Consider the following 25,355-nt stretch of genomic DNA (forward strand, 5'->3'; position numbering starts at 1 on the left):
CCCGTTAAGGTCGATCTTTTGCGCTTATAAAGCTAAAAAAAAACCACTATATAAGGAGGAAAGTTAAAAAAATAGAAAATTTAAAAAAATAGTTTATTAAAATAATAAGAGTATTTATTAATACTATATATTAATACTATATAATTAATATTAAGAATTGCTTAAGTAGCTAGTAAAGGTAAAAATAAAGAAATAAATCTATATACGAGTTAAAATTAAAAGTATTAGGGTATATATCGTACTTATAGAGGTTAATATTATCTAATAATAATAACGAGGGTATTTTTAATATTATTATAATAAGTTATTATTACTTAGCAGGCCGTAAATAGGCTTATATAGTGGTTTTTTTCCGGCTTTATAAGTATAAAAAATCGACATTAACAGGATTACGCTTTTAAAAGAAATTATATAATATAATATACTTTTTAATTATATAATATATATAATATATCCTAAGTACGTACTTAATATAATATAATAATTTTAATACGAAAACTACTATTTAATTCGGAATAGGTAAGCTACTTTATAATAATACTAATTAAAAAGGTTAATAATAGAGGTCGGCCGTAATAGTTAACTATAATAATCGGCTATAATAGTTAGAAGTAGCCTTTTTTAACTATAGAGGTTCTAAACTTTAATAATAATATAAAGATTTTTAAAAAAAGAGCTAAATAGGCTAATATTTATTACTTTATTATATTATAGCTCGTAAAAGTTCTTTTTATCTTTATTATTTTTAATCTTACTTGAAACTACTTTCTATTTAAACTAAATAAATTTACTAAGTAAATCTATTAAATAAATCTACTAAATAAATATATTAAATAAATTTATTAAATAAATTTATTAATATATAAACTACTACCTAGATCGCTAGTTAGATAACTAGTTAAGAGGTTAGCTAGTTAAAATACTACCTCGACGAGAACCTATATAAAAAAAATAAATTATACTAAATATAGCTACTTATATAAGCTAGTACTAAGAGGTCCTATGCGCGTTAAAATAAGTAAAGCTCGCCCTATAAGCGGGTAGCAAAAAGTTAAGAGCTATTTTAATTAATAGTTAGGTATAGAGCGCATTATACCTAGTTTTCCCTAATACGTAATACATAGTACAGCCCTAGCGGATTGCTCTATCGGGGGGTATAAATAGGCTTATAAAATAATAATATTAAGTACTTAATATCGTTATTAATAATCTATAGTTATAAACTTTATAAGAGGGAAAGTTAAGGAAAATTTAAATTTTTTTTTATTAAGATAGTAAGAATATTTATTAATATTATATATTAATACTGTATAATCGATATTAAGAACTGCCTAAGTAACTAGTAAAAGTAGAATATAAAAATAAATAATATACGGTACGGCCCCGGCGGATTGCTCCGTCGGGGGGAAATTAAGTTAATAATTTTTTGAATATTAGTTATAAGTCCGGGCTAGCCATGCGTCGGTGGCCCATTCGGCAAGATGCATACTAGCCACTCATGTGGACCTTTTTGTTTATGTAATTGAGGGGCTCTGAGGAAGTCTAAGTGCCCGGACCCTGGGGCTTTAAAAATCCCATCCAAGGGAAATCACCGCAGTGTCATACTCTTTTGGCAGCTCCGGTATAGGCGGCATGAGATTCCACTAAGCCGCAATAGAGGAGCCGTTCCTGATCCTTGCTCGTGCCATCCCCGCCCCCGCCAATCGTCCTTGTCCGATGTCGTAAAAAAAAAAAAAAAAAAGGTGAGTCCTGTTTGGAAGAGTCACTGGCTCCATGCACCCTACGCCCACATAAGGTAGGCGCACCCGCGAGTCTTTGCACCCTCAACGTATTCAATTCACTTACCGTTGCAAGCTCTACGACAGAGATCAACCCGATGTGCCAGAGCTCTGAGTAAATAACGACTTACCACCCTCACATCTGCTGCCATCGATCATGGGCTTGGTCAATGGCTCAGATTCGGGCTCAGGCCCGACCCGGATCACGATCCTGGGCAAAGACGACATTGTCGTCGACCACGGTATCTGGCTTGACTTCGTGACTCAGGATCTCCTCCATCATCTCAAATCATCGACCTACGTCCTTGTAACCGACACGAACCTCTTCGATACTTATGTCCCGCCTTTTCGAAAGGTCTTTGAAGCCGCCGCGCCTGCTTCGGCAAGACTGCTCACGTACGCAATCCCGCCTGGCGAAGCTTCAAAGAGCCGCCAGACCAAGGCGGACATTGAAGATTGGATGTTGTTGCAAAAATGCACGAGGGACACGGTCATCATTGCTCTAGGCGGCGGTGTCATTGGCGACATGATCGGCTATGTCGCTGCCACTTTCATGCGGGGCATTCGCTTTGTACAGGTGCCGACGACGCTGTTGTCTATGGTTGACTCATCCATTGGTGGCAAGACTGCCATCGACACCCCGATGGGCAAGAACCTCATCGGTGCTTTCTGGCAACCGTTCCGTATTTATATCGACCTGAGCTTCCTCGAGACGCTGCCAGCGCGGGAGTTCATCAATGGCATGGCCGAGGTCATCAAGACGGCCGCCATCTGGAGCGAGGACGAGTTTACCGCACTCGAGACCAACGCACCCGCCATACTGGCTGCTGTCAAGTCCCAGGGGGAAAAGAGACTTTCACCCATTCGAGACATTCTCAAGCGAATTGTCCTTGGCTCTGCTTCAGTCAAAGCTGAAGTTGTCTCCAGCGATGAAAGAGAAGGTGGCTTGAGAAATCTGCTCAACTTCGGCCATTCTATCGGTCACGCCTACGAAGCCCTGTTGACACCTCAGCTTCTTCATGGAGAGGCTGTCGCCATTGGCATGGTCAAGGAGGCAGAACTGGCCCGCTTCCTTGGCGTACTTCGTCCTGGCGCTGTAGCACGACTTGTCAAGTGCATTGCGAGCTACGAGCTTCCCACCTCGGTACACGACAAGAAGGTTATTAAGCTGACAGCAGGCAAAAAGTGCCCCGTTGACGTGTTGTTGGAGAAGATGGCGGTTGACAAGAAGAATGATGGAGCCAAGAAGAAGATTGTGCTCCTCTCCGCGATCGGAAAAACCCACGAACAAAAAGCCAGCGTAGTCCAAGACCACGTCATCAGGGTAGTCCTATCATCGGCAACTCAGGTCATACCTGGCATGCCGAAGTCTCACAGCACCATAGTCACCCCCCCCGGCTCCAAGTCTATTTCCAACCGTGCCCTTGTTCTCGCTGCTCTCGGGCAGGGAACGTGCCGGATCACGAACCTGCTGCATTCTGACGATACAGAGTACATGTTGTCAGCCATTGCTCAGCTTGGGGGAGCAACATACGCTTGGGAAGATGCCGGGGAGGTGCTAGCTGTCAAAGGCAAAGGCGGCGAGCTCAATGCTAGCAAAGAGGCGCTGTACCTTGGCAACGCTGGTACCGCATCCCGATTCTTGACGACTGTTGTGGCTCTTTGTGCGCCGTCTGGAGTGTCTTCCACAGTACTTACCGGCAACGCTCGCATGAAAGTTCGTCCAATTGGTCCTCTGGTCGATGCTCTCAGGGCCAATGGGTTGGGAATCAAATACCTCGGGCAAGAGAAGAGTCTTCCTCTCCAGGTGGATGCTGCCAAGGGCTTCGAGGGCGGTGTCATAGAATTGGCCGCTACTATCTCATCGCAGTATGTGTCGTCAATTCTCATGGCTGCACCTTACGCGAAAAACCCAGTCACCCTTCGACTCGTAGGCGGAAAGCCCATATCACAGTTTTACATTGATATGACCGTCTCGATGATGCGGACCTTCGGCGTAAACGTCACGAAATCGACAACGGAGCTCAATACCTACCATATCCCGAAGGCAGTGTACCAAAACCCAGCCGAGTACGTCGTGGAGAGCGACGCCAGTTCCGCTACCTACCCTCTGGCTATTGCAGCCATTACCGGCACCACTTGTACTGTGCCCAACATTGGCTCAGAGTCACTTCAGGGCGACTCTAGGTTTGCTGTTGACGTGCTGAGACCTATGGGATGCACGGTTGAGCAGACTGGAACTTCGACGACTGTCACAGGCCCGTCCATTGGCGGTCTCAAAGCGATTGAGCATGTCGATATGGAACCTATGACAGACGCTTTCCTCACAGCCTCCGTCTTAGCAGCTGCGGCATCCGGAACAACCAAGATCAGCGGCATCGCCAATCAACGCGTGAAAGAATGCAATCGTATCGGGGCAATGCGCGAGCAACTAGCCAAGTTTGGCGTTGAGACTGACGAATTTGACGACGGCATCATCGTCACCGGCCGCGCTGTGCAGGGGCTCCAGCAGCCTACCGAAAGCATTTATTGCTACGACGATCACCGCGTCGCCATGAGCTTCAGCGTTCTTTCAGTGGTATCCCCCGAGCCTGTGACGATTCTTGAGAGGGAATGCACTGGCAAGACATGGCCAGGGTGGTGGGACACCATGTCGCAGTTCTTCAACATTGAGCTTGACGGCATTGACGAGCAACCCAAGTCAGTGGCTACGGGACTTCCCACGACATCTCGTAAGGATAAGTCTGTTGTCATCATTGGTATGCGTGGCGCAGGCAAGACGACTGCGGGAAGATGGATGGCCGCGACGCTCAAGAGGCCTTTTATCGATTTGGATGAAGAGCTGGAACGGCGGTCAGGCATGACAATTCCGGAGATGATCAGAGGTTCCAAAGGATGGACAGGCTTCAGAAGCGACGAGCTTGAGCTTCTCCGGGATGTCCTGGAGAAACAGAGCCACGGGTATATTTTCTCATGTGGCGGCGGCATTGTAGAGACTCCTGAAGCTCGGAAACTGCTCGTCGCCCACTGCCAGAACAACGGCACTGTGTTACTCGTCCACCGTAATACCAAGGAAGTCGTCGACTACCTTCTGCAGGACAAATCAAGACCGGCCTACAGAGAAGACATTGAAGATGTCTACTGGCGCCGGAAGCCCTTCTTCGAGCAGTGCAGCAACTTTGAGTACTTCAGCCCTCATCCCCCAGGAACGTTGGCTACACGGGAGCCGCCGCTAGACTTCCGCCGCTTCGTCAATGTTTTGTGCGGAGAGCAGGTACAAGTCAATAAGGCACTGGCGAAGAATCCCAGTTTCTTTGTTTCCCTCACGATACCAGAGGTTGCGTCAGCTCTCACTCTGATACCGGCTGTTGTGGTCGGTTCTGACGCCGTGGAGCTCCGCGTGGACTTGCTCCAAGACTATTCTGAAGAGTTCGTTGCACACCAGGTTGCGCTTCTTAGATCGGTGGCAGACGTGCCCATTATCTTCACTCTGCGCACACTGTCTCAGGGTGGAAAGTTCCCCGATGACGCCCATGATCAAGCCCTTGGTCTGTACCAAAAAGCAATCCGCATGGGGGTTGAGTTCATCGATGTCGAGATGACACTCCCAGAGCGAGTCATTCGAGCAGTCGTGGAGAACAAGGGACCCGCGCGTATCATTGCCTCCCACCATGATCCTCAGGGCAACTTGTCTTGGAAGAATGGTTCTTGGATCCCCTTCTACAACAAGGCCCTTCAATGGGGTGACGTGATCAAGTTGGTTGGTGTCGCCAAACGAATTGAAGACAACTATGACCTAGCCCAATTCAAGTTGGAGATGTTGTCTTCGCACAAAATCCCGATCATTGCGCTGAACATGGGGCAAGCTGGAAAGCTCAGCCGTGTCCTGAACGGCTGCCTCACCCCTGTCTCCCATCCCAGTTTGCCATTCAAAGCAGCCCCGGGGCAGTTGTCCGCGGCCGAGATCCGGCAAGCTTTGGCGTTGCTTGGTGACATTAACCCGCAAACCTACTATCTTTTCGGTAGTCCCATTGCAGCATCGAGATCACCTGCTCTGCACAATACTTTGTTCGATTTGGTCGGATTGCCGCACCATTACCTGCGCAAAGAAACGACTGACGCGGCCGATGTACGCGAGTTGATCCGAGCTCCCGACTTTGGCGGCGCTTCCGTGACAATCCCGCTCAAGCTCGACATTATGAAGGAAATTGACGAAGTCTCGGAGGCTGCTCGCATCATTGGCGCTGTCAACACTATCATCCCAGTATCAACCAGCGGAGACACGGCTAAGCTCATCGGTGACAACACTGACTGGTCAGGTATGGTTCACTCTCTTCAGTCGGCAGGTGTTTCGTCCCAATCGACAGAAGACGTTGAATCTTCTGCCATTGTTATTGGCTCAGGCGGAACAACAAGAGCCGCCATCTTCGCATTGCACGCACTTGGCTTCGGGCCTATCTACGCTCTAGCACGCAACAGTGGCAACCTGGAAGCCCTGAAGGCGTCGTTCCCCTCGGATTATCGGATCGAAGCTCTCAAGAGTGCCAGCGAAGTTCCTGCACTAGCATCCTCGCCTACCGTTATGATCAGCACGATCCCTGCCGACAAGCCAGTTGATCCCTCGCTCCGAGAAACTCTCATGGCGGTATTGCGTCAAGACACGACAGTCGATAGGAAACGCGTCCTTCTTGAGATGGCCTACCAGCCTCGTCATACACCACTGATGCAATTGGCCGAGGACGCCGGGTGGGAGACCATCCCTGGCCTCGAGGTGCTCTCAGCTCAGGGCTGGTACCAGGTAAGTGAATGTTTGTGGACGGTGGAAACGTGGCACCCAAGTAGATGAACGTGACATAGGAAGCTAACTTGGATTCAATTTAGTTCCAGAAATGGACGGATATCACCCCTCTCTACCAGACTGCTCGCGCAGCCGTCTTGGGCGAGGAAGCGGCGTAGGATGGCTAGGGCACGCTGCAGGACCCGACCATTGAACGTGCGTACCAAATATCATTGGTGCTTCGTAGATAGCTATGGTTGCTAGAGTAGAGGAAGGAGCTCTAGGGACTAGCATCGACCATACAGACTCGGTTGCTGAGTAGATAACCGACTTTGGGACTTCACCTAAGAAATGGCGAACAACTATTTCAAACATAGAGTATTATGTGCTTGTCTAGTCAATGTGCATTTGAGCATCATCGTGAAGGGATATAGTCTAAGTCTCTCTGTGATATTTTCAGCCACTTGTCAACCAATTCCGTATGTAGCAGGAGACAAGTGTTGACCGATAAGAATCAAGGCCGGGCATTGGATCAGTATGGGGGTGGTGTTTTACATATTAATATTTCTATAATGCATCATTCCTCCCTCATCATCACATTCGTAAAACCAACCACGCCTGCGTGCCCTTAGGACATCCCATTCCCTCCCCAACCTTTTTTTTCTCTAGCCTTGTGGTCTCGACTTGGACCATAATAACATAATGTACAACATGTCATACACAATCGTCTTGTGGAAGAATGGGAGATGTGAAAGACTCGCTCAGTGTCCAGTCCCAAACCCATCGCAAAAGTAAAGTAATTGATGGAAGCGGTTAAAACAACGCTGCTTCTCAAAAGGGAAAGAAATGCATAAGCCCCGTCCGAGCAGTGGTTAAGGCCGTAGATTGCATCATCTGGGTAAAGAACCACAAGTTTCCGAGTCGGGGCTGGTCGGGACCGTCCATATGGCGTGAAATTGAATGCAGGAGCCTGTGGCAGGAGCATAGATAATGTCATGATCATCCATCCTCCCCAACTCGTCCCATCAATTCCCGATTTGATGAACTCAGGCAGAGGTGGATGATGATGCCAAGACTCATGATGATGTCGCTGAGTGGAGTCGGGCAAGTTGCACGACTTCTGGCGATGTGAACCTAGTAGGAAATGGCGGGTAAATGATGTCATTACGGGTCATATGGATCGTCAGGGTCGTTGCGCACGGACTATGTGATGTCATGTTGCACGACCCCTACTGCACCATCGAGGACCCTGAATTTCCACCCCTGTTGATTCGCCCGACTGTCCTGCATCCCTGATTCACTCCTCATGCTCGGGGATGGTGCACGCTATTGTCGATAATTGGGTAGACCATTAGCTTCCTCGGAGGTCGGCGCATTCTTCTGCCAACTGGACCAGTGTAAAGCCGCCGCGAAGCAGACACCATCCGAGCTGTGTGTCATGGCCTGTAGACGTAGCGCATTCAGACATTATGCCCCCGGCGTCGGTGCTTGCCTGGGAATTCAACATCCGGATGACAGACTCGGTAGTGTCGCGTGAGCGCATCGGCACGACTAAACGTCTTCTCCTCGGTGCAAAGATTGCAGCGCACCTTTTGCTTCCGCGCATTGTGAATGGTATCCTCGTGACGAGTCAAGTCGTACGGGCGTGAAAAGATTGTGTGGCACGGTTTGCCCGTGCTAGGATTGATACGATCGCAGCGGTGAGGTCCGGCTTGACTATTGAGGATGCTGTCGGGGGATGCGGCAACTGCTTCAGGTCTTCTGGGCCCTCCGATACCCTGAGTCTGCCGATGCCCCTCACGCTTATGCTTTTGCAGCAGAGCAGGGGTTTCGAATCGCATGGTGCAGCCGTGGTATGTACAAGTGTAAGTACCGCCATCGGCAGTAGCACCTACAGGTTTGGTTGTCGGTACCGCATTTGAAGTCGAAGTAGCATCGGATCCCCCAGTGCTTGACTCGGCAGAGCTAAGCCGAGGAATCTGCTCATGAGATTGTCGTGGATGAGCAATGAATGGGTACTGCTGTGGAATGTGGACAGCGGTCTGAAGCTGAGCGGGCATATAAGGGAAAGCTGCCCCATTTTGCATGGCAGACCTCGCAAAATTGACCTGTTGGTCCTGCGTGACCACTGCCTTTGCAATGTCTTCAAAATCCACCGTCTCCTGAGATGGAAAGAGTGAAAATGATGATTCGGCATCGCCATCGTGGAATTCGAGCATCGCGTCTTTTGGAGAGATAGTTTTCGGGGTTTCCGGCTCCGACTTTACAGACATTTGTTGTCGCATAATTTGTGCATCTTGCTCCGCCTTCTTCTGTTCCCGGATTTGGTGAGCCGAGTTGAATCGTAGACGAGAGGCCTGAACACCTCCACCAAAGTCGTGACTGGGCATCGGTGCCAACGGTGAACCCTGACGGAATGGCGAACGGTCGCGTGACACACTAGAGACTGGCGACTGTGCTGCACTCAAGTGCTGGTTGTTTGCAGCGCTAAGTCGTTGCGCAAACACGTCATTGCTAGGAGATACAGCCATGTGGTTTTGAGCCGGAGCTGCCGAGGTAATGGTGAAATTGGGGCTATACAGTTCATCATTATAGATGTCTGTCATCGTGCGGTCTAGCTTGGGTACGTTGCTGAAAACTGTGTCGAAAACATTGAGTAAGCTTCTATTCCCAGACATTTGCATGGAAAATTGCTTACCAGCTTTCCGCCGCCTGTCATCTTCGTGCTCGAGTTGTGACGGTGTTGCGGGTGAGTCTCCAGCAATGGAGCTTGCCACAGAGTTTGGGTGAGATCTGCTACCAGCCATAGAGAGTTCAGGCGCAGGTAATAACCCGCGGTCAGATCGTGGTCGTTGAACACTCAAGGCTGAGGCGTAGCCGGCCATGTCCGACGATATGTTCTGCAGTCCGTTGTAGTTGGGATACATGTTGTCGTGGGACACCGCCATTGACTTGTTGGACAACTGGTAGAAGGCATTACCGTCGTGAGCCTGCATGTCGTACAGAACGTCGGGTGTCGAATCTGTTACCGCGATTTGGGGATTCGTTGTACTGTGACTGAAGGGTGATGCGGGACCGGCTGAACCGAGTGAAGACAAAGATGACTCCCGCTGATGAGGTAGTCGACCACCGGTCTTGGGAGCGTACTGATTCCCGAGTACCCAGGCGTCTGACTGCATGAGGTTTTGCTGATGGTTGTGGTTCAAAGCAGATTCTTCGAAGCCTGAAGTGCTTGTCGCTGATCGTCTTGGGACGGTCAGATGGGACGTGTCGTAACTTGCAAGGCTTGCCGAGTTGTTTGCCAGAGAATAATGGGAAGGGAGAAAGGATTGAGTCGAGAGCGGAGACGAGGATATACTCGACGAGGTGAGGTCGGGAGCAGTGTCGTCAAAGGAGCCTTCAAGGTCAAAATCGATCGAGTGAGGGTAGAAATGTTGTGATTGTGTCTGATACTGGTGGTGTAGGTCGGAGTAAGGTTGTTGGAATTGTTGTTGCTGATGTTGCTGGATTGATTGTGAAGCAGTGGGTCGGGTCAACAGCATGATGTGGTAGTTAAGAAGTTTAGATATTTTGTAGGTGTGATGGTAGGAGGGGCCAAGTGAGTGGCAAACCACGGAGGGACGATGACTTATAAAGATGGAAAGACTAAAGAGAGGCAGCGGGTTGGTAGCACTACGTAGGGGACTTGCAATGCAATGAGGTAGCTGGCCAGGTACGTACCCTAGAGGGCTATGGGGCTTAGAATGGAAGGGCCAGGGTGTGCGGTAAGGTAGCGCGCTGTGGGTACGTACTGCTCCTCGCAACGCGGACGAAGAGCGGAGGTACCGGGTGGAGGACCCGAGGCTTGGACAAGTTGTGCTGGCGGTCCCGGGGATGGGATCAGTGTGGTAAGTAGAGCAGGGTTACAGGGGGGCCTTGGGATCGGGACCGGGGAGAACACCTTAAGGTCTGGACGCAGGAAGGGGAGGGCCCGAAGGGGGGGAGAGACAGGGAGAAAATTTTCAGGTGTGTGGGATGATGACCAAGTCGAACAAGAACATGCGGTATGAGTCCTTGCATTTTTTTCGTCCTCGATTCCATTCGCTAGAAGGTCGAGGAACCTCATGACCAACAACGGCCCAACCGGGGGTTTTGAGTTTTTGTCACTATCAAGCAGCCCAGCGAGCAAGCACTTGCTTGAATAATGCACTTGCAATGTGACACGCATAAGGCAAGCAAAAAGCGCGAGAAAGGCTCACTTGGTACTGCCCTCGAATCTAGGCAAGGCGCATATTCGTAATTCATTTCCTTTCCCCCAAGTCGACATTCGTACCTACTATTAGCTCACATTTCCCTATCTTGGCCTTTCGATGCACATCGTGTGAGCAACGCACGGAGTAGTAAAAGGCAGCAAAGGAAGTGCGCCGAGGTCTATAACCCAATTATGCGGAGACAACGCAGAAAGAACCAGCGGGACGTCGCTGAATTGGCCGCAGGCAGACGGAATAGTACGCTCCCAACAACGGACTACTAAACAGCTGACGCGGATAAAAATTGAGTCACATGATGGAAAGACAGATCGAGAACAGCCATGGCCCAGTGTGATTCGCACGCAGTAAGGCGGAGCAAGTTACAGTAGGTAGATACGCAGAAAGCGGGTGTGGGCAATAGACCACCAATTTGCAATGCAGCGTGAGGCAGCGTAAGGTAGGTACGGCAGTGCAATGGAAATGACGAGGGGCCTTGCTCGAAGCCTCTGGAAGTTTCTTGGGTTTAGGGATCATTGTCATTCACCCAACAAGTATATTGTCCGCAGCACCGCAGACGACTGATTTCGCCAGCTTGGACCCCTCAACTTAACCAATGATGAGTAAGCATACTCCGTAACAAGACAAACATTGGTCGTGGCACTCACGCACTGTGGGTTGAGCGAGACGGACAAGGCGGGAAGATGCGAGGCGGGAGATAGCACGGAAGTAATCCGAGGAGACAGACGTTGCTCTCATTCGATTCCACCCCTTTGCAGGCTCGCAGACAGGACACTCAAGACAAGGCAGGGTGTTCGGCTAGGCTTGCGCTTGATGCTGCGCTGAGCGGGTGGTTGCACTCAAAGGGTCATGAGAAACAGCGATCAAGACGTAGGTGGACTCCATTCCGGCGACGGAACGACATCGATAATCCCGTCGAGGGCTGGTGGAGTGACGTAGGGCGAAGGGTTGGGACCACTGAGGTCTCAAAGCTCGCCGACATGGCAAGGTAGTGTGGGTACGGATACATACCTTAGTAAGAACCGGTATCTAATCACCTAGGTATCGTACCTATCGGAGACGCTCACCTACGTACGGAGTGCCTTACCTCACAGGTTCATAGGTACTTACGCAGTGGCAGTATTACACCTTAGTCGATACCTGGTCGTCGATTCCCGTGGTGCAGAACCTACTGTGTCACTATGAGGAGAGTGGGAGGGATCGATGGGGTGCCCGGTAGGCCCACCCGATGACATGCTGGAACGCACACACTTTGTAGGTATGCACACCTTTACCACGTTACAACTATGTATTACATATCCCAGAGTCCCTCGATGATGGCACACGGGTGCATCTTATTCCTGGACCAACACGGGCCATCCGTCACCGTGCTTGCAGGCTTTATCTCTCACAGGCGATTGATCGTCAGAGATCATTTCTTCGTTCAAGGTGGCCGACACAAGGTGGGGAGAATTGAGATAAGAATCTCCAGTTCCAAGCTCCTTTCGCAAGTATGCATATCCGGACGGAGTATATACCTTTCCTAGTACCATATTTTGTAGGTACCTACCTAGGCACCTACCTGATGTAGATATACCCAGACCTGGTTGCGATAACCTGACCTCTACACAGTATGTGATCAAGCACTGACACTAATAACATGCTATGGCAATGACCATTATCCGAGGTTTTGGCCTGCAAGCGATGGATGTCATCCAAGAACCCACAGCAGAATCCGTACCGAAGCTCCTTCACTGCGTGACTGCGCAGTTTCCGGCCGTGCCAGCCCACCCTGGAGGGCAAACGCCGATGGTCAAGGGTGGGCGGACCGGTTCAGGGAAGAGTGAGGGGGGACGAAGATCGCTTCCATGCTCGCTGCACCGGTCGCTTCTACCATGCCGTGGCCCCACGAAGGCTGCATGTTTTGAAGGGTCCTGTCGGGCTGGATCATGGTTGTTCATGTGGGTGTGATGGGAGTGTTTGGTGGGCGCGGTCAGGCAGGGAACAAGGGTTCGAGGCCAAAATGCCATGACCTCAGTCTGTGCCGGTTTTGACAAAAAAAAAATGATGCAGGCACCCGAAAGGGAGGGTGAGGGGGAAGGGGAAAAAAGTTTCTTGGAATTTCTCTTCGGGGAAGCCTCGGAGGACGGAGAGAGAATGTCGCTTGTGCCCCGCGGTCCAAAGGGGAGAACCCCGCGAAGCGAGGGCCCGCGAGACGAGAGAGCAGAAGAAACAAAAGAGCGAGACCGCTGGTGCGGATGCTTCCATCCTACAGGTGCGCTGCATTCATTGGCCAAAGGCATCGTGCTCAGCCACACTGCCACACCGTCGGTTCAGCGCTCAACTATCCAGTCTTGTTCAAGCCGAGAGAAGCCACCCAATCACGCAATGTGTCAACGTGTCAATTCACTTGCCCGTAGAAACTGGCGCTTTCTAATTATGCAGTGCGCCTCCTCTCTGGCCTCGGCCTCGTGGTTGTCGTCTGCAGGTACAGGCCATCGATAAACGAAGCGAAGATTCTATATCTGGGTAGAACGAATGCCCGATCGCCCCCCCCCCCTGTCATCGCCATCTCCCATTCGTGCACCTCCAGCGCACTCCAATGCGGCAGTGCTCTATGAGAAATCTGGGGAGATAAGCAAGTCAGTTAGGGTAAGGACACCATACAGGTATGTTTTGGTCTACACTGCATACATCGTTGAAAATGTGCAACAATAACGGACATCTTTCGCATCGGCATGTTGACTAAAATCCTCTGTCGATGACAAACGATCGTAACGTTTCATGTTCAGTAACGACTACTTGTTTCTCATCGGAACGACGTACCTTATAGATGATGTCATATCCCGTGATCTCACAATGGCCCTTACCTTTGTAATCAGAGAACAAACTGGTCAGGCTGATGAACCCAACAACTAACGTTCCTATCATATGCTGGTGGCTGGTGGCTGGTGCCGGGCTCCCTTTTGTAACCTTGCTCATGGCACATTGGCACGTATCGGTTTTGGCTAAAGTAAGCATACTATCCAAACCTTGCCTAACCGATCCATCTGGTTGAGGTTTGACTGAGTCTGAGTGTGAGAACCACTTAGAGTTAACAGCCAACGTCATAGTATAGGTACAGCAACGGAAGACAGGCACCCGCCGGACAAAAAAATGCGCACACCTTAAACCGAGCACTAACAATATACTTACACTAGTAGTATTATGGTAGCTTAATTATGCTACATGTTCAGAGCAAAATCATAGAAAGAAAAATAACTGAAAAGTGTCTCGTCTTCTGCTGGTTATTGTGGGTTTTTTGATATAATTTTATGTCTTCTATAAGCGCTGTTAGATTCTTGGTTGTGTGCGTTTTTCCGTCCGGCGGGTGACAGGATCTTGCTGCACGTGCTCAATTGTCCTCCGTCGTCCAATCACCTTACTTTAGGTACCTTACTACGTTACGGCTATGCATCACTGCAAGTCCGCAAGACTTTTGTTCAGGTAATTTGTTTCCTCGCAACACATCTCATAAAACAGCTCGAATGCGCCGGCACTGCTAGGAGCCCTGTCTGTCCACGATCAATAACTTTGAACAGCATGGTCATCTGCCATTAGCCTTCGGTATTCGTAACAGTCCGACGTATCCACCAGTTATTCTGCATAGCAATAGTGGTGTGATAGGACATTGGCAGCACGCCGCAACTTGGAAGCTGAGATGTGGCCGGGCAGTGCTGGTTGCTACGCATTCTTGACGACCACGTTCGGTCATCATTCCGGACCACTATATCCGTATACCTCCCTATAATGTACACCCCCGCGTCCTCGGATAGGCGTGTTTGCTCTGAACTTGTGACTCGTGCTCTCGTCTCAGTGATGTGGCTCAACCACGAGAAAGACAGGCCACCCATGGCCGGTGGTCGCCAAAGAGCATTATAGTGCATAGGTACCGAGGCATGTTCCAGCCACACATGCCGATCTTCAATGTGGCTTGCCCACCTGCACGTCGGGCCGAGCGGATTTCCTCGCATAACCACTGTGGCCATGTCCGCCCTTCTCACTCAGAGTGCCAAACTGCCAGGGGATGCGAGAATGCGGGAATGCGCTCGCATTGTCAAGCTTGAACCGGGGCGCTGGACTGGGTCCTTGCCCTCCGCGCGCAGCGTCCAAGAGACGGGGCTATGAATGCCACGAATCAGTCATGCTGGCAATGCCAGCTGACGGATGAGTCTGCTCGATGACTCCTCCCAGCAGCCGCAGCCGTAGCCGCGCCAGCTCTAGGCGTAATGGATTTCGATTCTTAGCTGCCGAGGAAGTGACTTGGACGAGACCCTCTTCACTACGCCTCGTAACACGCTGCTACAGACTCTTATTTTTTCCATTGTCACCTGAGGGTTGTGCTCCGGCCTTCGTCGTATTCCTCTCGTATCAAACTTTACATGATACTTCATCGCTCTTAATTGCCAGGTCGCGTCTATTGCAGCTACCACCATGTTCAGCGTCGCTGTAGCAAGAGTGCCCCACCCGGGTCTCTGAAGACCTAGAGCGGTCTCGACCCCGTTCCGTCGGCCGTGGGGTGGGCCTAACTCATCCGTCGGCCGGTCCAGCCGTTGGAACTTTCGGGGGTCTCAATTGCACGAATACGGCCCTGTGCGTGAGTGTCCAAAAGTTAAAGAATCATGAAGAAATTTGCGTCGCACACCGCGAGGCACGCGGCCTGCAATATTAGTCGCATGCATGCTTATTTGTACCAGCAAACCAACCTCGAGGGCTGGCACTCCCTGTTGTGCCGGGGGGTACGTTCGTGGGGGTTCCATCCCATTGTATGAGCTGAACTTCACGGCATCATCAGAAAAGGAACTCGACTCCTCTCTGCAGTGCTTTGTTAAGATGCGTGCGCGTCCCTCACTGTATTGCCCGGGCCCATCATGTCGAGCATGAGATGAGCGAGCATGGCAAAGTGGCTCATTGATCACTCATAAGTTTCTCTCTATTCTGTGTACTCAAAAACAAGATCCTACTGACTCATCCGCAAAGCTGACCAAAGCTTACCACGCCTGGCGGGTGCGCATGGAATACACCGAATTAGGTCCGTCAGGTTCGAAGTAGCATCTTTGAATACAAGTCTACATGTATAGCGTGAGGATTTAGAAGTGTAGAGCAAACCAAGTCTTACGGCAAACGACTAACAACAAGAGAGGAAACTTGGCTGATGCAGGGATTGACAACGATGCCGCGATGGCCGAGAAGCGATGCTGCCGATGCCGAGAGGTGGGAGAGAGACATGACAGGCAGGCAAGCTGGCTGTCGGACCACTTGGTTGGTGCAAATCCGGCGAAAAACAGACAAGAGGAGCCCGTGCAGGCCTGCAGGAAAATGCGGGAAAGGGAAAATTCTCGATCTTTTCTCTTGCATGCAGCCAAGTGCATGGTCCGGCCCAGTCTTCGGCTTCTCCATGTCTTAAGATTTTCTCTGTCATCCAGGGGTATTCAGCCCTCGTTTACCTATCCGTACCTAAGCACGCGGTAGCAAGTAATGATGGCCGCTTTCTATTACGGTAGCGTAGCACAGAAACCGGCCATCATATTTTACCACCGCGTGCTAAGGTAGGTTCCATAGCTTTTGCTTTTGTTTGGTCCCTTTTGCGTTGCTGAAACGCAGAGATTGGCCATTGTCTGTTAGCCATCAATTTATCAAACGCAACACTGTGGGCGAAATGGCACAATAAAGCTGACCAATCAGCAATGTGACTGCTCCGAGGTGTGGCTGACGCCGAAACAGCGATCGGCGTTAAGCCACAAACCTATGCAAAGGCACCGGCACTGGGCACGGAGTATGTAGACCTTACGTGACCACAGCTGAGACGGAACTGCCGCCCCACCACCCGAGACTACCCGCATTCACCCACACTACCTCAGAAGTTGAGAGCCACATGGGAGTGTGGCCATGCTTACAAATGAACCTCTTGTGGGTCTTATCCGCGTGATGTCCGTACTCCGCACCGGTCAACCCAACGCTGCACGCATCGGTGGCTCCGGCACCTAGCTTCTAGCTGCCACCTCGGGCCTCCCACCCTCCCAGATCGTACGGAATATCAGGACCACTATTCACGAATACGATGAGGAATCCAACTTCTGTTTCCGCACTTTCTTGCGGCATCCAAGTGCAACCCGCAGCTTGTGTCCGGCTCCGAGGAGACCCCCCATGCTTGGCCATTAGTACCTGATTGAGACATCACTGCACGGTGCCATCTTTTCTACTCTCATATTGTGCATCGTGACCAACGGCGCAGTCCGGCATATCCGCTGCTGTGTTGCCTACTACATCCTCACTTAACCAGGTCGAGAACTCGGGTAGACTAACTTCACTTTACCTAGAACAAAATCAAACGTGCGAGACGTAGAGCAACGTTTACGTGTGTTCAGCATCCGTTCCTTAGCAGACAGACAGATAACAGAGTCCAGGATCCATCCCGACTGCACACTACTCCACTGAGTAATGCCCGGCTGCATGGACCACGAAACATGACTGTGTCGTACCTACATTAAGGAAGTATTGGCATCTAGATAATGACTACGGATACGTCTAGGAATTTTGAGACGTGGGTGCCCAAGCCCAGGGATCCAAATTCAGCACGACGATGCCGAACTCAACACGAGAGTGGGTGAATCGGCAAGCAAAGAAAGGGGAAAATCAGGTGCATACACAGGCACACAGGTATGCGCGAAACAGGGCAGGTGGCGAAAAGAAGGACATCATTTGGATCCACTGCTGCCCAGAGTGCAAGATCTCTCCGTTGGCGGCGCAGATCCATTCCTTGGCCCAGGCGGCCGGGTTCCGTTCCGTGGAGAAGTTGAGTCAGGGTCCTGTCGGAATTCTAAATTTAGTGGATTCCGTGGCTCCCATCCGCCAGTGACAGCACTCAGGGCTCACCTCCCCTCGGCTTGTGCGCTCGCGGCGCTGCGCTAGTATTCCCCCAACGGTCAAGGAAGACCCTGATTGTCCGCGGGAGGGCTTAGAAGATCTGCAACATGTCAGCCGGCATTTAACCGGGCCCATCAACTTTTGCATCTTGCTTTCCAATGCTTCTCAACTTTTCCATCTTGCGCGGTCGGCACCATCCGAAGTAATGCCTGCACATTCATCACCTTACAGGTGACCTACGTTCCTTACCTTATGTAGGCAAGGCCCAGAAATACGTCCACCTTCGGGCTAGTTTTGCTATGTCGGGCTAACCTGGCTTCCACAGTCCACTTAAGATGACTGTCCATCCTGCCAGTTAGCTCACTTTTGACAACATCACCATTTCTCAAAAATCAACTTGCCTGTGTCGCCATCGAACCCATCCCGGCTCCTCGGATACCACCTCCTTCCCGACCCCCGAATTTCTAATTCCACAACTCGGGCTGCCTCCCCCTCTCGCACTGACCAGGAACATGTTAAGCTTGTGGCTTAGCTTCCGTCTCCCCTTTGCACCACCTTCAGCCACACAAGTGTCCTCGGAAATATTTAGCATATGCCTACTGGTCTGTACCTAGCCAACCAGGTGAAGTCTTACCCTCGCAAGACTAGTAGCCATCACTCGCCTAGCTTTGTCAATGTGATCGCCGTAGCTGCTGGCTTCCTCGTCTATATCGCCAGGGTGCCTCGACGTTGCTTAAGTCTGAGCCTCGGTCTCATGATGAGCCGGACTCTCAGTGGCGTCCGTATTGATCCTTACTTCCAGGCAAACCCGATGTCTCTGTAAGAGCGACTTGTTAGCAGGTTGGGTCATCAAACTCGGACACTTCCGTTCTTGCTACGCATAAGCGTGACGACCTCCCTATTGGGCTGCTGCCGCGCACGCTCGTGACTCATCTTTCCCTACTTCAAGCTTAGGTAGTCACGGGCCGTCGTTCTACAACCTCGCCTCGGTGAAAGGGGGATCAGAAAGCGATATCGGGGCCATGTACGGGAGTAAGGTCGATAGTGGAAGTAGCCCCGTTGTGAATTGCCGGGTACGAGTGACGGCGAAACGCCACGATGCCCTTGACTTTGTTTCTTCGTTTTGTAGACTCGGTTTCAGACGGCTTTCAGTTTGCTGATGACTGTGTTCCGCCAGCTGTGCGAGATTCGTCCGGCAAAGTGAGGAACCAATCGGTCCTCTCCAAAAATCTCAAGATGCTACCTATGTCTACCTTCGCTACCATCACGACTGCTGCTCAGCCTAGTCAACCCCCTTGGTATACTCTTATACTGCAAATGTCCCGCGGGACCCCTTGGGGTAAACCAGTCATAAGGATTGAGGTGATGAAGAGAGGACGCCGTTGATGCATGTGCTGAGCGATGGGTGGTTGTATCACCCACTCTGCCAAGTATCGTCCATATTCCATCCAAGTGCTAACGTTTCAGTACATCGGCGCGATTTGGGCACATCATTCTCGAACGACTCTCCGCGATTCCGGAACGGCCTTGCTTCACGACGTTCACTATGTCAAGGCTCGGCACATCATCAGGCCACGTATCCACCAATACAGTGATGAGCTATTTGGGCGCTTTTGTGTAGTTATTTGTTTTTTTGGGGAATACGACATCTAGGAGGCTTTGAACCCGTCCGTGGCGAGTATATGTGATGATAATGGGGGATATCATAGCTAGTGGAGGAAGAGGCCGTCGAGACAGTGATTTGGTCAGATCACCTGTGCAATTCTAAGGTGCGATGTGGTAAGCTGCAAGCTATCCGGGCCCAGTCAGGGCATCGGACGACATTGATAGGGTATATACGATAATTACCTGATCTCAACCCCGATTCTGTGGTGCCTCGTTCCTGCGCGATGCTTGTTGGTCAGGAAGCACCCATCTGGCGTGCAGTTGAGGTGAAGTCCGACAAAGTCTTGACAAGGAGGCACCCGATGTGGCCGGCCATCATTCATGCCCGTGCAAGCTACCCAATGGAACATAGTATCATTCCATATCACCTTCACACTGATGACTAGGCTTGCACTGAATCTCCATGTCAAGTCGAGGACATGGGTAGAGAAGCCGAAGTAGGATATTGCAGAAAATCATGTTCGTCGAGTTACTTCGGCGCAGTAGTATGATCATCTACTGACCTTGCAGTATAATCAAGTCTCTCTCGGCTGTTTATTGCATATGGTACGCTGTGCAGTGAGATCTCATATGCGCCTGTCAATTCCGCAAGTCTGGATATCCCAGTGTCCAGAGCGTATGCTGGTGTAGTTGGCACAAACAACCGACGCCTTGATTCGGCCTATATACGTTGCCGACGGGCCGCACTTGTCTTCGCGCCATTTTTGTCTCTATTCGGATGGAATTCTACGCAGGCTCAGGGCTTCGAGCTATCACGACAGGGTCTTTAGGCTGTGCCATAGGGCACGTCGGTGGTTCAGCGACGACGATGCGCGAGTCCACATCCCGTGGACCACGCACGAACACATCGCGCATTTCTAGCTGCATTTACTCGCAATACTACATGATATACCAAGTGTCTAACCATGGCCGTGCGTTTCATGTTCTGGGTCTTGTGCTAGGTTGGCATCGAGGTATGCTGGTCGTGAACTTTGCATTTTGCCGCAGCGCGTGCTGCTTGCTCGGGGATGATTGCGAGGCTGAGATGACACTGTCCTGCTGTGCCTAGAGACAGTTCGAGCAGGTAGTTCTCTCTCTTGTTGTACTCTCCTGCTCCGTTGGCGACTTTGGGCCTGTGACCCCATTTGGGTGACCAGTTGCTGGAACACTTCTTGAACAACCTTGCAGGTCAAGAGACCGTACCATACGCGCTTGTGGCTCGTATTCTCCCACTCTCAATCATCTCAGCTGCTGTTGAGTTTTTTGCGAGACGCCTACGCTGATTTCCAATTTGGTACCCCCTTGGCCAGCGTGTACTGCATGCGACCCTTTGGTTCGTGGGATACTGATTCGCCCGATGTTTGAAATTGTTACCTTGTATGGAGTAAACTGTGCCTCGAGTAAGAATTTCCTATCAAATTCGATATGTTTGGTGTGGTGTTGCTGATTAGTCGATTTTATATATGTTTTATAAGGGATATTGGATCTGGCAACAAACAAGTAGTATCGAGAAATAGCAGTCAACTTGTGTTTTCACCACAACACATCCAAAGCCCAATAGAAACGCAAGACGGAAAACATTTCCGAAGCATTTGACACTCCAACGGAGAGACGGTGATAAGTGTAGGTTTGGACGGAAAGAGCCCTGCCGGCCTTAGATGACGCGTTCGGCTTCACCAGCAACTTAGTAGCCTCAGGCCCCAGAACGATCAAGATGGTCAACGGACCACGAAGGAAAGACCCCACGAGAGGAAACGAGGCACCAGAAGCATGAGTTTACATCAAATGATGCCGGTGAAAACACTAGGTAAATGAACTCGATCATATCGGCAATGGCAGATTGTACACCCACCTAGGCACGGGACTTTTCAGGACAGGAGGATTATGATTACCAGGAAGAGACATACATCATTGCGCACGCGCAATGGAAAACACCGGGAGGGGGACAGCAAGTTCTACGATGCTCTAGGTAGATTGCATTATTGGATTGTTCATTATCAACGAATGACTTGAATCTGCCATGCGCAGAACCCACATACCATAGCCCACCCAAGTAAGAACGCTGAAGGTTAGCAGCCTGGCGCCAGCACGGCTTCAGCAGCAGCCTGAACGAATACATTAAAGACCAACACGCAACAAGGACCAGTGCAGACAGTTGCCACCCACATGGGACGCGGCGCGACAGCAGACATACAAGGCTAGGTCACATACCCGAACAGTGGAGAGCAACGTTTAACATCCATAAGAATCAGACGCGGCACACAGCATTCACACGCGAAGATGCAGAAGGGAACCGAGAAAAATTGATCAAAACGTGCCTCGGCGAGGGATTATGTCTCAAGCCAACCAAGCCATCCGTATAGAACCCCGTTTCCCGTATGGTACAGTAGAACACCCAAAACCAGCCAAACCCATGATCATTCGTGACAAAACACTCCACTCCCAAAGTCCGCATGGGCCACCGCGTCGTGGGTTGGATCGCGTCATGGCCCAAGAAAGATTCGTAACAGACATGCAGAAATACGACGCTTAACCACCGAAACCGTACAAGGTGCGGCCTTGGCGCTTCAACGCGTAGACAACATCAAGAGAAGTGACAGTCTTGCGCTTGGCGTGCTCAGTGTAGGTGACAGCATCACGAATGACACCCTCGAGGAAGGACTTGAGGACACCACGGGTCTCCTCGTAGATCACTGAAGGAACGGCATGTTAGTCCCTCGCGAGCCGAGACGAGCTTGGGGCTAAAACTTACTGGCAGAAATACGCTTGACACCACCACGACGAGCGAGACGACGGATAGCAGGCTTGGTGATACCCTGAATGTTGTCACGCAAAATCTTGCGGTGACGCTTGGCACCGCCCTTGCCGAGGCCCTTGCCGCCCTTGCCGCCTGATCACATCAAGTTAGTATACCGGGGAAGATAGAAGTACGATGCGGGATCGGTACGTACGTCCAGTCATTGTGGATTGTGATGAAGTTGAAGTGATTTAAGGTTGGGATATGACGAGGCTCTTCCGAGGAAATAGCGTGTAAGATTGTTTTGGCAGAGATAACGTGGGGCTGAATAGTAAGAGGGAACACCATTGTAGTCGCGCTGAGGGGGGCGGGCATTTATATCAAATGTCCGTGGGCCAAGTCTGATTCGGGATCAGCCAGAGAAAAGCGGGCACGTCCATCACGCTGGATCACACCCTGTCGCGACGCGAGGCGAAAAATAAAAAAACAACGCCATGAACGTACAACCGCACGGGCCACACTAGCTTTCCCGGTACTTCATCAATCTCAGGCTCTCTCAGCTTATTCCCAATTGGAGCATGAGATGGATATGTACGATTAAATGTAGCCAACCAGAAAGCGTCCCTCGTCTGTCCCGCTCCCTTCCTCCTCCTCCTTCTCTCACCGTTCCTTGCAAGTTGCCACTTTGCTTTTGAAGTTCACCGTGCCAGACCTTAGGCGCGCCGCGTGCCATCAGAACCGTGTTTCTGGCTTCGGTTCCATCTGCAAAGTGCAAACGCCAGCATTTACCCCTCCGGCTGTTCCACCTGAGCGCAAGGGACCGATCATGTCACTGGCAGTCACCTGCGTGGCAGGCAACCACTGCTTCCAAGTTCTGTGCTAAAACTACGGACCGTATTGGTCAAAGACAGTAATCTCTCATATTATGTTACCCAAGGTACTGACTGCATCGGTAATTGTTTTTCGCATCAGCCGACACCTACGTAGTAGAAGCATCGAAAAGGGTGTTCCGATTCGAGTCAATTGGCCGACTGACCGGTGACATGACGATAGGTAGACGCTCTCGCCTTCGTCGTGCGCCTGAGTCATCTATGTAGGTCAACACGCGCAAGTTAAATCCTGTGCTGCCTCCAAACTCAAGTTGAGGCGTCGCTTCACCCACTGCCCCATTTACCCATCCACGGGCTCCAGCTTTGGTAGGTAATACACCAGAGTGACCCGGATACCGAGAAATCGTCTTACTGAACCTCCACACTAGTCGCGCAAGGATTCACGATGCCGCGGCCGCGCAGAGACCGCGTCACGCCTAATACTCTGTAGATACCATGCAAGTAGTCCGGGCAGAGATTACTTGGACTGGCTCATGGCCATTCATGTTAATCTGCACGACGGGCGGGTAGATGAATTACATAGACGTACCCCGGAAAACCTTTGTTGATTGTTCTCGTCTTCTATGACAAACAGCCTTTGAGATTCACTGGTAGAACGGATGAATTAACCACAGCACTCTTAGTATTAGCCTGTCTCGATGCTCATTCCCTCACGCGTGTTACTTCTCAAGTCCCAACACGTAAAGCGGTCGAGCATTGGAGCGAGTGCTTTTGGTAGCTTTTGCCTAACCCGCATTTAGATAGAAATTTCCGCAGACGGGGAACACTGGGCTGAATCTTGGATGGGCATAGTCTAAAGGGAAAGGTAAGGTACCTATTCCGCATATGCAGGACTTGCCTTCAGTGCCTTGCGTATGACCACAGTGGGCCCCCAGGAGGCGCTAGACGATAGATACGTACTCTTCCCTACCGGGTGTTTGAGAGAAAAAGATGGGGTGGCGTCAGACTTGATGCAAGATTTCCAGCCAATCAAAAATGAGCTAACTATCCGTTTTGACAACAAAGCACAAAAAACCCGCCCAACTGCGCCTGCCTTGCAAAGCAATCGCGCCTACCAAAACGGCATTTTTCCAAAAAAGAACCCACGCCTGCCACGCTCACACCTGGCACTTCCCCTCCACCCGATCAAAACCAGGAAGGTGCGCACAGGCCACCCTCCATTTGGCGCACAATCACTCCCCTCTGCACGCGTTCCGTCTCCCTACCTATTTATTCCCCTCCACCCGTCACCCACTCCTCATCCTTCTCTTCTACATCCACTCACAACACATCCACATCAACCAACAGGTACATCATCACCAACAAACAAACCCATCAACTCCATCATCACACACAACAGCAGCAATGGCCCGCACCAAGCAGAGTAAGTCATTATTGCCTTGCGACATCTTCAGTCAAGTCTTTTTTACTGACTTATCTCCACAGCCGCCCGTAAGTCCACTGGTGGCAAGGCTCCCCGCAAGCAGCTCGCCTCCAAGGCCGCCCGCAAGAGCGCCCCCTCCACCGGAGGTGTCAAGAAGCCTCACCGCTACAAGCCTGGTACCGTCGCTCTCCGTGAGATTCGTCGCTACCAGAAGTCCACCGAGCTTCTGATCCGCAAGCTCCCCTTCCAGCGTCTGGTAAGTTAAGATTCGCACAACGCGCCTCTCGATTCGCATTGTCTAACACTACCTTCCCAGGTTCGTGAGATCGCCCAGGACTTCAAGTCCGATCTTCGCTTCCAGTCCTCCGCCATTGGCGCTCTTCAGGAGTCCGTCGAGTCTTACCTCGTCTCCCTCTTCGAGGACACCAACCTGTGCGCCATCCACGCCAAGCGTGTCACCATCCAGTCCAAGGACATCCAGCTCGCCCGCCGCCTCCGCGGTGAGCGCAACTAAGCGACTGTCTTTTGATTTTCTCTTTTCACATGGGTGGCTCATGACTCGCGCGTTTGGGAATGCTTGACGAAGGGACCGTCTTGGTTTTGGGGGTAATCTGGCGTTTAACGATGCGTTCTTCAGAATAACGCAAGGGTTGTACATTAAACCAGCAGTAAAGGATGACTGCATGCAATGGCAAACATTATGAACTACTCTACATCGCCCCGCGTAGACAACGTGAGCATCCGCTTGAATACCCGCATCATCGCCGCAATTGTCAGCACGCGTATTTTTTTTAAGCATATAAATCCCGCCATGACGCGATTAAAACGACTCGCGAGACTAGCAACAATAAAATTCGAGGGTGCGACGCGTACAAAGCGGTCAACATACTGGCAGGCGCGTTCTCCCCGCCGCAGTCAACGAAAGCCCTGTTATTATGACGCTGTAGTGTCTCAATAGACAAGAACTCGTTTTTGAAGGTGGACAACAGTAACTAACAATAGCACGTATGCTGGTGATGTTTCTATAAATGCAT

The 25,355-nt window shown here is 50.7% G+C and overlaps 9 protein-coding genes across 9 annotated transcripts; 4 read left to right on the forward strand and 5 right to left on the reverse strand.

The window, feature by feature from the left end:
- Positions 1-1,935: 1,935 nt before the first annotated feature.
- Positions 1,936-6,734, forward strand: CABS01_14896 (pentafunctional AROM polypeptide; the record flags this gene model as incomplete). The annotated part of the gene is made up of 2 exons (XM_060548234.1): positions 1,936-6,576; positions 6,660-6,734. 2 exons carry the CDS (start codon positions 1,936-1,938, stop codon positions 6,732-6,734), a joined length of 4,716 nt encoding a protein of 1,571 aa, XP_060392856.1.
- Positions 6,735-8,015: 1,281 nt separating this feature from the next.
- On the reverse strand, positions 8,016-10,097 carry CABS01_14897 (uncharacterized protein; the record flags this gene model as incomplete). Its single annotated transcript, XM_060548235.1, has 2 exons — positions 8,016-9,193; positions 9,254-10,097. 2 exons carry the CDS (start codon positions 10,095-10,097, stop codon positions 8,016-8,018), a joined length of 2,022 nt encoding a protein of 673 aa, XP_060392857.1.
- A 179-nt stretch (positions 10,098-10,276) lies between these two features.
- Positions 10,277-10,762, reverse strand: CABS01_14898 (uncharacterized protein; the record flags this gene model as incomplete). The annotated part of the gene is made up of 1 exon (XM_060548236.1): positions 10,277-10,762. The coding sequence occupies one exon, from the start codon at positions 10,760-10,762 to the stop codon at positions 10,277-10,279; it is 486 nt and encodes a 161-aa protein (XP_060392858.1).
- A 1,770-nt stretch (positions 10,763-12,532) lies between these two features.
- CABS01_14899 (uncharacterized protein) lies at positions 12,533-13,084 on the reverse strand (the record flags this gene model as incomplete). The annotated part of the gene is made up of 1 exon (XM_060548237.1): positions 12,533-13,084. The coding sequence occupies one exon, from the start codon at positions 13,082-13,084 to the stop codon at positions 12,533-12,535; it is 552 nt and encodes a 183-aa protein (XP_060392859.1).
- A 599-nt stretch (positions 13,085-13,683) lies between these two features.
- CABS01_14900 (uncharacterized protein) lies at positions 13,684-13,981 on the forward strand (the record flags this gene model as incomplete). Its single annotated transcript, XM_060548238.1, has 2 exons — positions 13,684-13,794; positions 13,895-13,981. 2 exons carry the CDS (start codon positions 13,684-13,686, stop codon positions 13,979-13,981), a joined length of 198 nt encoding a protein of 65 aa, XP_060392860.1.
- A 1,799-nt stretch (positions 13,982-15,780) lies between these two features.
- On the reverse strand, positions 15,781-16,192 carry CABS01_14901 (uncharacterized protein; the record flags this gene model as incomplete). The annotated part of the gene is made up of 2 exons (XM_060548239.1): positions 15,781-15,889; positions 15,954-16,192. The coding sequence occupies 2 exons, from the start codon at positions 16,190-16,192 to the stop codon at positions 15,781-15,783; spliced, it is 348 nt and encodes a 115-aa protein (XP_060392861.1).
- A 2,087-nt stretch (positions 16,193-18,279) lies between these two features.
- Positions 18,280-19,455, forward strand: CABS01_14902 (uncharacterized protein; the record flags this gene model as incomplete). The annotated part of the gene is made up of 4 exons (XM_060548240.1): positions 18,280-18,506; positions 18,637-18,719; positions 18,817-19,026; positions 19,397-19,455. The coding sequence occupies 4 exons, from the start codon at positions 18,280-18,282 to the stop codon at positions 19,453-19,455; spliced, it is 579 nt and encodes a 192-aa protein (XP_060392862.1).
- Positions 19,456-21,860: 2,405 nt separating this feature from the next.
- Positions 21,861-22,292, reverse strand: CABS01_14903 (histone H4.1; the record flags this gene model as incomplete). The annotated part of the gene is made up of 3 exons (XM_060548241.1): positions 21,861-22,024; positions 22,084-22,221; positions 22,283-22,292. 3 exons carry the CDS (start codon positions 22,290-22,292, stop codon positions 21,861-21,863), a joined length of 312 nt encoding a protein of 103 aa, XP_060392863.1.
- A 2,010-nt stretch (positions 22,293-24,302) lies between these two features.
- On the forward strand, positions 24,303-24,835 carry CABS01_14904 (histone H3; the record flags this gene model as incomplete). Its single annotated transcript, XM_060548242.1, has 3 exons — positions 24,303-24,321; positions 24,384-24,577; positions 24,638-24,835. 3 exons carry the CDS (start codon positions 24,303-24,305, stop codon positions 24,833-24,835), a joined length of 411 nt encoding a protein of 136 aa, XP_060392864.1.
- Positions 24,836-25,355: the final 520 nt, after the last annotated feature.

The sequence above is a fragment of the Colletotrichum abscissum genome (genome assembly GCF_030869225.1).
Source record: "Colletotrichum abscissum strain IMI 504890 chromosome Unknown Scaffold_59.1, whole genome shotgun sequence".
Classification (NCBI taxonomy): Eukaryota; Fungi; Ascomycota; class Sordariomycetes; order Glomerellales; family Glomerellaceae; genus Colletotrichum; species Colletotrichum abscissum.